This window comes from Myotis brandtii, unplaced genomic scaffold, assembly GCF_000412655.1.
Source record: "Myotis brandtii unplaced genomic scaffold, ASM41265v1 scaffold810, whole genome shotgun sequence".
Classification (NCBI taxonomy): Eukaryota; Metazoa; Chordata; class Mammalia; order Chiroptera; family Vespertilionidae; genus Myotis; species Myotis brandtii.
This window is the reverse complement of record NW_005371274.1, coordinates 1,231,233-1,241,727: the sequence shown is the minus strand read 5'-3', so window position 1 is coordinate 1,241,727 and position 10,495 is coordinate 1,231,233. Positions and strand designations below refer to the sequence as shown.

Here is a 10,495-nt window from a genome sequence, read left to right as displayed (position 1 = left end):
CGCCTGTGGCCAGGGAAACAGGTTCCCTCTTCTCCTACTGTAGTCATTACTTCAATATTCCCCTTCTGAATTTCTCTCCTGTGCTGCAACCCAACTCCACTTTTTATCGGAAGGATACGGAACAGAGAGAGCAGTGTTAAAAGCTTACATTTTTAAGCCGGTAAGGTTGGTACTTAAACATATAAATGGAAAACTAGAGTCCTTAAGGTAACAAAGGCTACAAAGGACAGGGACAGCGCATGACCTATTATATCCAGCAATCCATATGGGGACTGAAAACTTTGCAATGATGACAATTACTGAAGATATGAATCAACTAAAATAGTTGACAGGGACAATTCTTCCATCTTTGAAAATATCTACATCAAATCTGTTTAAATAGATTTTCATCTGCATAATATAACACATTCTGACAAGACCACCACCACCACCAATGTGGTCAGTGTTGTGCCGATAAATGTTTAATAACTGAGGGACCCCCCCCGAATGCACAAATTTTTGTGCACCGGGCTACTAGTAAATTATATTTTTAAAAAGTACTGAAGGATCAGACAAGTGCCAGAATCCAAAATTTATCAAAAGATAGAATGTTGGCCCTGGAAAGGACACTAGGAAGTTCCTAGTTCTGACTTTCTCAATGTAATAGATCTAGCAAAAATCTAAAATCCAGCACACAGCCCAGCTAGCATGGCCCAGTGGTTGAGCATTGACCTATGAACCAGGAGGTAATAGTTCGATTCCCAGTCGGGGCACATGCCCTGGTTTCAGGCTCAATCCCCAGTGTGGGGCATGCAGGAGGCAGCCGATCAATGATGCTCTCTGATCATTGATGTTTCTATCACTCCCTCTCCCTTCCTCTCTAAAATCAATAAAAAAATATATTTTTAAAAATATAATAAAATCCAGCACGCAAGCACTCAAATGAAACTAATCACTGCATGTGGTTGAGTTAATCCTCTACCCACTCTGATAAAAAGTAATATTAAAAGTAATGATTCTAAAAATGTGCTTTAAAAGGCAATAATAACTATCTGACTGAATAGAGAGCAGCAAAAAAGGAGAAAGGGTGGATATGCATAAGAACACTAGGAAAGGGAAGAAAGCAAAAGCAACTCTTATCCCAAGAATTTCTTGACACCATAGCAGGACTTTCACTCTTTTCTCTGAAGGGACCTATGTTTAATTATAGAGACAATTTGGGGAGATAGTGAAGGGAGAGGATACAAAGAAAAGCTGAGAAGATGGACACTCCCTGTCAACAATTCTCCACAGTGACTTAACAAACTAAAGAAGAATCATATTGGGGGGTTGCAGGGCTGAGTGAAAAAGGTGAAGGGATTAAGCAAAAAGAATTAAATAAATAATGCCAAAAAAAGAGGAGTCATATCTGCTACTTCTGGCTTAATGTGGTGAAGGTTTTTTTTTAAAGCAGTAACGCATAGTGAAGTACTTAAGTGCTTTACATTCATTATCTCATTAATATACACTACAGCTTTACGATGTACATTCTGTTAGCATCCCAATTTACAGATGAGGTATGGAAAGATTAAGATTTTAAATCCAAAGCTGGCCAAGATTTAACCCCAGGCCGGCCTGACTCCAAAGCCACTGCTCCTAATCATTATGTCATACAGACTCTCCAATCAGAAATGGTGAGAAGCAGCAGGGAATGCAGAGAAGTTACCAGCACAGCAACTAACCAGATCACCTTTGAAGAGCAACAATTGAGAATGACTCAATAGGGAATCCCTGATGTGCACTGCTGCATCCATCAGGTGAAATCATCCGATGGACAGAAAAGAGGATGAGAACTGAGGCATAGCTAATTGTTAGGCAGCTGTAAATTACAAATGCAACAAAATAAGGAAGACCAAAATATGAAGCAGAGAAAACTGAGGGCCCTGTACTCATCTGACCTCAGCTGAAGAAACTCTGAAAAATATACTTTTCTTTTATCCTTTCTTTGGTCTTTGAATGATAATCATTATTCTTTAAATATTTAATTTGCAGGACAAGAAAGGAAATAGCATTCAGCACTATTCATTCTTTGAACCCTAAGTTGGTTAACAGTTGTATCCATCTAATAATCAGTGGTTCTCAACCTTCCTAATGCCCCAACCCTTTAATGCAGTTCCTCATGTTGTGGTGACCCCCAACCATAAAATTATTTTCGTTGCTACTTCATAACTGTAATTTTGCTACTGTTATGAATCGTAATGTAAATATCTGATATGCAGGATGTATTTTCATTGTTCGCGACCCACAGGTTGAGAACCGCTGAAATACTAATGTGCCAGATATACGGCTATCCTAAATTTTCAACAAATATACAATTTTAATAAAATAATTTTTTCTTCTTTCAAAATGCCCCCCTGCATTTTATAATGTTTACTAGCGAATTAATCACATTCCTATAAATAAATACACACAGATAAATGACAAAACCAGAAAGAGCAAACATACTATTCTAAAAAAAACAAAATTTTCCACTATTCCACATACACTCAGGTTGTTCCTTAATGCTCCATATACAGATAATGAGTTCAATGTAAGAGTTTAATCATCCCTTCTAAAAGTTTAGCACAATAAAATCATACTTCTTCTGGCAAAATGTATTGCTAATCAGACAAAAATGCAGATGCAAAATAAATTTTAAAAGAATAGCTAACTTTAAAATTTCATCTGAATAGAAAACAAAGACGTACTATGCTACACTAAAGATCTTATTTTCATATTTTAATTTTGGCAACTAGGAACACATAAAAACAAAGTATATATCTTTATAACTAAAAAATTTAAAATACAAACAAATTTCCTATCTTTATTATATCAAATCTTCCACATAAAAGCAGTGTTGAAATGTAAGTTATCACACAGTATTTGATTATCTGATATATCAGACTTATAGAATTTAAATGATCTTTCAGAAAAGCCTTCTTGAAGTCTATGTATAGGTCGCCACCTAGTGGATATAAATATAAGAAAACTAAGATGTCATTAAAATGTTAAAATTGGTTCATTGAAAATTAATGCTTTGATCACCAAATCAAATGCCTTAGGAATTCAGGCTACTTCAACTTTTGAACACATGCTATATTTTGCTAAGGTAAGTGATTTATTAGTCATATTCCATTGTTGTTTTTTAAGGGAAACATCTTTTTCTGATGGAAAACAACATTCACAAGATACTATGTAAGAAAGGACCCTTTTTTTTATTACTGGTAACATATTAGGATTATTTTTTTGTCAAAAAGCACATTGTATCCCTATACTATTTTAAGTATTTTTCACTGTATCTTCATTGTTTAAAAAAAAAAATCCATCACAGTATCTATGGAGAAAATAACATGCATGTTTCCTAAGAAAGATTTTTTAACTTTTTTTTTCTTATATATTTTATTGATCCCCCACAGAGAGAAAGGGAGAGGGATAGAGAGTCAGAAACATCGATGAGAAACATCGACCAGCTGCCTCCTGCACACCCCCCACTGGGGATGTGCCCGCAACCAAGGTACATGCCCTTGACCGGAATCGAACCTAGGACCCTTCAGTCCTCAGGCCGACGCTCCATCCACTGAGCCAAACTGGCCAGGGCAAGATTTTTTAACTTTTACTAAAATAATGTGTACACTTCGAGAAAAGCTGATATAATCTCAAAGTACCCAATCTCAATTTCTCCACATTTTCCATATTTACTAGAGTACTATAGTTCCTTTTCTAAACAAAATAAAATGGCCTTTCTCTATCATAGAATCCATTGTTCTCCAATAGAATGGATATACTGTTGCATAACCACAAAAGAGCAAAGCTAAGGCCCAGGTAGAATACTGTGAAAGGATAATCACCTACAGTGACTGCCATGATAATACTAGTCATTAGCAGACTTTCCTATAAATGTTATGAAATGTCAATCAGCTGCTTTTAAGAAAAAGCAATGACTCTAGCAAGGATATGGACTTTTAAAATACTGGGAAACTAAAGGCAGAAATACTGTCCAGAACTGCCTGGGCACTGACACTGTTTTACCTTCTGGTGTCAATATTTCCTACAAACCTTTATCAGAAAACAAAATTTCACTGTTTTATCTGACAAAATTGTATCAGCTACGTCTGACTTCCACTGGATGCTTTTTAATATTATTTTCTACTTTTTCAAACACTAACTACATTTACCTAAAATGAGACATTAGTCTTAATTCTGGTTTTCTAGTATAAAAAAAATTGCTTTCGCATCCTTTTGAGCATTCTTTATTTATTCTTCCAGTCTACAAACATTTTTACTATTCTTTCACCAATGTTTCAAATGATATATAAAGCTTATTTTTGTATTTCTTACAATTAATAATTAAGATTTGGTATTTCATAATTAAGAGACTGCTTATTATATCCTTCAGCAATTTCATTTTTACACTGAATGCTTTTCAGATTCCAGGTACTAATATTATTGATTAGTACTGATATTTTGGTTACTAACTATAAAATATATTTTGCTGAATATTAAATATATCTATAAGACAATTAACTACCCTATGATTACCAACTTTTGACAAATTAAACATTTCTAAAAAAAATACTATGAAGACAATGTTAAAAGTAATCACACACAAAAACTGGTCAGAAATTTTCAAAACTATTAAAACCATCCTATCCAATACAAATTGTTTGCTATTAACCTCAAAAATAGTTTTCAAAACAGGTTTTTGGTTTATTAGTAAATTTGGTAAATTCACCAAGTTGGTCATGCAACAAATTAGTCATTTTGGCAATTAAACTAAAGCCAAGATTTTAAACATGTCCTTACATAAAAGCCCCAAATATAAAAGGGCAGTACACAGAAAAAATTAAGCTTCTGAGATCCAGTAGGACCCCATTTTGCCCAGGTAAAGTCATTAGCAATTCTCTGTACCCCCCGTATGAATCCTGGAAACGAAGGAAAGCTACATTGAGATGTTCTATCTGTTTCTATCAGAGTGACCACTTGGTATTTGTACTGTTGGCTATGTAAATTGAAATTTTAATCTAATCTTTCAGTGGAACAGTCTCTTCAATACCAGTTTATAACCCACTTGAAACCCTGCAACTAGAGTCAGAAGTGGGACTCCCTTCTTTAGATATACTTAAGGTGCCCAAAATTTCAGTAATACCCATCCAGTGAGCTAATATATTATTCAAAGATAGTGAATAAGTTATTATTATTTGGGAGAAGGGCTTCTTTTCCCATAAAGTCACATGATTTGAAAATATTTTTGTTCCAGAAGTATGACTGCCCTAAGAATTTTGTGAGATTCCCCAGTAACCTTCCACTACTTTTTTTCATTTTTTCTTAACTCGAGTTGAAGTGTTACCTACCATTAAAACCAAAAAATAAAAATAAAATTTAAAAATCCTTGAGTAAAACACACATACACACACAAACCCACATACACATTTGTTACCATAATATGGGATTTACAAATCCCCCTATCTGACCAATACATTACAGCACATCTTCCCTACTGAATAGGTTACAGGCATACCGCAATAATGATCTCAGCCTTCAATCTAACTTTCTGTTTGAGCCATGACATAAAACATGCTGGGAAGCACTATTACAAAATAATCCAGAAATAAGGGTCTAAAGCAGCCGTGGGCAAACTACGGCCCGCGGGCCGGATCCGGCCCGTTTGAAATGAATAAAACTAAAAAAAAAAAAGACCATACCCTTTTATGTAATGATGTTTACTTTGAATTTATATTAGTTCACACAAACATTCCATCCATGCTTTTGTTCCGGCCCTCCGGTCCAGTTTAAGAACCCATTGTGGCCCTCGAGTCAAAAAGTTTGCCCACCCCTGGTCTAAAGGTATAGTTTAAGTGAATGGAGTTCTGAGGAAAAGAGCATGTCAAGCAGGCCTCTAGAAAAATCCTATATAATAAAAGGCTAATATGCAAATCGCTGAATGGCAGAACAATGTTCTATGGGGAATGGGCCTAAGCCATCAGTCAGATATCTCCCAAGGGCTCCCAGACTGCGAGAGGGCGCAGGCGGGCTGAGAAAACCCCCCCATCACTACCCCTCCCCCAGTGCACCAGGCCTCTAGAAATAATATAATTCTATCTAGCTTTTATACAACACTTTTATATTTTTTTAAATATCCACAATATTGTACAGCTAAGTAAAGAATACAGGATAAGATAAGTGTCCTAAATTACCACTGTGGGGTATCTAAACCAAGTAGATATCCTGTAGTTACAGAGGAACTGGGAGTTCCTAGCAACTCCAGGAAGAAAAAAACATATACATAGAGAATCCAATCTCTCTCATTATAGACTACTGAAAAAGATTTTTATATTTATAAAATATTCACCTTCTGTGTGTTTGCCCATGAAATATTTCTTCTAGTTAGCCACATGCACTCTTAGAATGTTTTATAAAATAATGCCCAGGTGCTTCCTTTAATTCAACTGAAGACATTCTGCCAAACAATTTTTTAAATAATAGAGTTGACATATCCTAATTTTTTTAAAAAGGGTACAATTATATCTTTTTCGTAAATTATTTTATTTTATCTTTATTTTTAGTTTCTTAAATATGTTTTTATAGATTTCAGAAACAGGAAGGGAGAGGGAGAGAGGGATAAAAACATCAATATGCCCTAACCGGTTTGGCATCATTTTCTAACTCTATTCCCCTCTCTTCCTCTCTGTAAAAAATCAATAAAATTTTTTTTTTTTAAATCAATGATGAGAGACAACCATTGATCGTCTGCCTCCTGCACGCCCTCTACCAGGATGGAACCTGAAAGCCAGGCATGCACCCCAACTGGAAGAAATCGTGACCTCGTGGTTCATATGTCCACGCTCAAGCACTGAGCCACAGCATATCTTAAAGGATCATACATTCTGTCAAAGCATCAAGATCAAGCAAAGCCCCAAAAAAATGGATGATTTTCCCTATGTTTCTGATGCTGAATTTTACTTGACTTGTTTGCCTCTATGTGCAAATTCTGTGACTTGTTTTCACTAACAGTATCCTGTTTCCATAGGAAAGTGCAGTTTGTTAGTTAACATTAATTACTTCCTATAACTAAGGTTGATATTCTGTAATATTCACATTAACACTCACTGTAATTCTGGATAACAACACAGTACAATGATAATCGTTAATGGACATCCACTATGGTGAAACCTGAATCGACAATCAGCTAACACAGATTGGCAATAGACTTCCTCCTTCCTGTTTTTACACTCCTAACCAAGGAGACAATGCTTCCTGTGGACTTTGTGCTACTTGTTAAAATGCAAAATATGAGAAATGGAAACATCCAATACATAAAAATGTATCTGTCTTCTAGGATAACAAACTGAATTGCTAGATAAAATTTAATTTTAAAAACAAACCATTAAACAGATTAATGAATGCAAATGTAGACTAATTCCCCAGAAGATTTTAGAAAATTAAACAAGAATATTAAATTGTCTAAAGTAGATCTAATGTGCAGTTTGCCTAATAGCTTACGAGATGATCTATATATTCTACCAAAGTCCTTTACAGGAGTATTAATCTACAATTAAAAGAGAAATTCTCTTAAGAATTGACTTTTCAGCAAAACAACAGTTAAAAACAAACAAAAAAACCCACTATTCACCATGGAAAATAAAACAGAAAATTAATCAATATTTATATACCCATTACTTTAGTGACAAACTTTCACAAAACAGAAACTACAAAAGATGAGACAAATTAATAAAAAAGGACTTCAAAACACCATTCAGTCCAAGAAAGAGCAGATGAAAAACAATATGAGGCCTTAGAAGATATAACCAACTTCATAAAGAGAGAGAAATGAATAAAACTGAGCCCTAATAAAAAAGAATCTGCTTTTTTAGGGTGAAAATTAATCACATATAAAGCCACAAATAAAACTTCAATGAATTCCAAAGGATAGAAATAATACAGATTAATCTAGCTATAATGTAATAAAACTAAAAATTATTAGCAAAATTTTAAAAATAAAAAACCCTTCACATCTGGAATTTTTTAAAAAGCCTATTTAAAAAATTGTTGTTGGATCCCCTGGACAGAGTCACTCAACTGGTTGGAGTGTCACCCCATGCACCGAAAGGTTGCCAGTTTAACCCCAAGTCAAGGCACATACCTGGGTTGCAGGTTGGATTTCCAATCAAGGTGGGTACAGAAGGCAACCTATTGATGTTTATCTGTCTCTGTCTCCGTCTCTCTCCCCTTCCTCCCTCCTTTCCTCCCTCCCTCCCTCCCTCTCTCCTCGTTCCTCTCTCTAAGCATGTCCTCAGGCAAGGATTTTTTTTTAAACTGTTGGATAAAAGGAAAATACAAAAATAAAACAACAGAATTTCTTTAAAATTCAAATTAAAAAACATGTCAGAATATGTGAAATAAAGCTAGCGTAATCATCAGAGGAAAACTTATAGCATTAAATAATTACATCAATAAAATAAATGAACCAAATACAAAAAGCTGGAAAAGAATAAAATAAATCAGAAGAAATAAATCATTAAAGATAAATGCAGTACGGAATGTCTTAGAAAACAGAAAATTAATGGAATAAATAAATTTAAAAATCAACAAAACAGACAAACCACCATCTAATCTTAAATCCAAGGAAGGAAAATGAGTGAAATCACAAATACCCAACATCAGAACTGACAAGGGGGATGAAGCGATTATAACATAAGACTATTATTTGCATAACTGTACTCTAATAAATTTGAAAGTCTAAAAGAGAACATTATCACAGAAGAACTAAAGAAAAGTTACAAGGCACTCCCACACAAAGAAAAAGCATAGGCCCAATTGATTTCATGGGGTAATTCTAACAAACCTTTAAATATCAGATAAGCCCTGCAAGATGTTGCTCAGTGATTAGAGTGTCAGCCCACACACCGAAGGGCCTTAGCTTTGATTCCCAGTTAAGAGCACATACCTGGGTTTCGGAATTGTTTCCTGCCCCCTAGTTGGGGCATGTGAGAAGGCAAACAATCCATGTGTCTGTTTCACATGGATATTTCTCTCCCTCTCCCCCTCCTTCCTCCCTTTCACTATCTCTTAAAAGCAATGGAAAAAATAGACTCTGGTGAGGATTAACAAAAGAAATAAAAATAAAAATCAATAATACAGTGCTATTTATAGTATTTCCAGGGTAGTAAAAGAGAACTTCCATTTCCTTTCATGAAACGAGCATAACATTTATTTGAAGACCTGAAAAAGACTGCACCAAAAAAGAAAACTACAAACCAATCTCACTTACATCAACGCAAAAAATAAATAAATAAAAATCTTTAAAAGCAAATTCCCTATCAGAGTCCAACAGCACACTAAAAGAGCAATTCATCATTACCAAGTGGGATTTATTCTATGAATACAGAAACAATTCAATAATTGGAAATGTATTAATAAACTCAATCACAGAAGGCAAAGAAGAAAAATTGTATGACCATCTCCATAGATGCAGAAAATACATCTGAAAAAAACTCAGTAGTCTTTCATGTTAAAAACACTAAATAAAATAGGTATTAAAGGATATTTCCTCAGCAAAACAAAATATAAATACCTCAGCCCAAACACCAGAGGTCTCTTTAATGAGGAAACACTAACGGCTTTCCTGTTAAAGTCAGGAAAAAGATAAAGATGCCGTCTCAACTATTGTGTTGCAATTAAGCTATGAAGTTAAACTAGACAAAGCAATCTACAGTGTAAGAAGTGGAAGGGAAGAAATAAAGTTATTTCTAAATACAGATTATACAATTACATTTCTGGAGACCCATAGGAACCAATGGGAAAAAATTACTACAGGTAAGAAAGTTTAATAAAAGGCTAAAAAAAATAAACAAAGATAATCAACATTCATATATATAAGCAAAAAACAATTAGAAGACATAATGGAAGAAAAGATCCAATTAAAAATAACAACAAAAAATACACAAAATCTTATGAAATTCTAAAATTTATTTGTGGAAAATTAACTCTCCTGAAAGACATAACATGCTCTTAGATATGAAGACTGCATCATCAAGAGGTCTGTTCCCCCTAATTATTTATAAATTTAACTCAATACAATAAAGTATTATGAGAATTTGTCTAGAGCAAGACAAGTTTATTAAGCTCATTTGGAAGAACAAGGAAGGTCATCAAGAAACCATGACAGAAAAAATACAACTAAAAGACAAAACGGACACCATCCAGAACCACAGGAAGGCTGGCTGAGTGGAAATTCTACAATTAAAAGGAAAGAGAAAAGCACACTGAGACTCAGAGGAGGTGCGGAAGTAAAGTGCAGAGGTACGGAGGCGCACGCGGAAAGGGCTAGCAACTGAAGACGCAGTTGTCTTTTTCAATCGGGAGGGAGTCTCAAGCTCCCGACTGCTCTGAACTCCAGTTCTGGGCGAGTCTCTGGGGACCCAGACTCATACAGGGAGAAACTGGACTGTCTGGCATCGGGTGGAACTCGAGGGTGGCTTTCTCTCAGAGGCTCTTGCAG

At 34.9% G+C, this 10,495-nt stretch overlaps 1 protein-coding gene across 1 annotated transcript in view; it reads left to right on the top strand.

Moving 5' to 3' along the window:
- LOC102243044 (BTB/POZ domain-containing protein 6-like) overlaps nucleotides 1-10,495 on the top strand; it is a 34,129-nt gene that overhangs the window by 7,459 nt on the left and 16,175 nt on the right. The window contains 1 exon segment of the mRNA XM_014531557.1: nucleotides 9,629-9,810. Coding sequence (XP_014387043.1) covers nucleotides 9,629-9,810 — 182 coding nt within the window.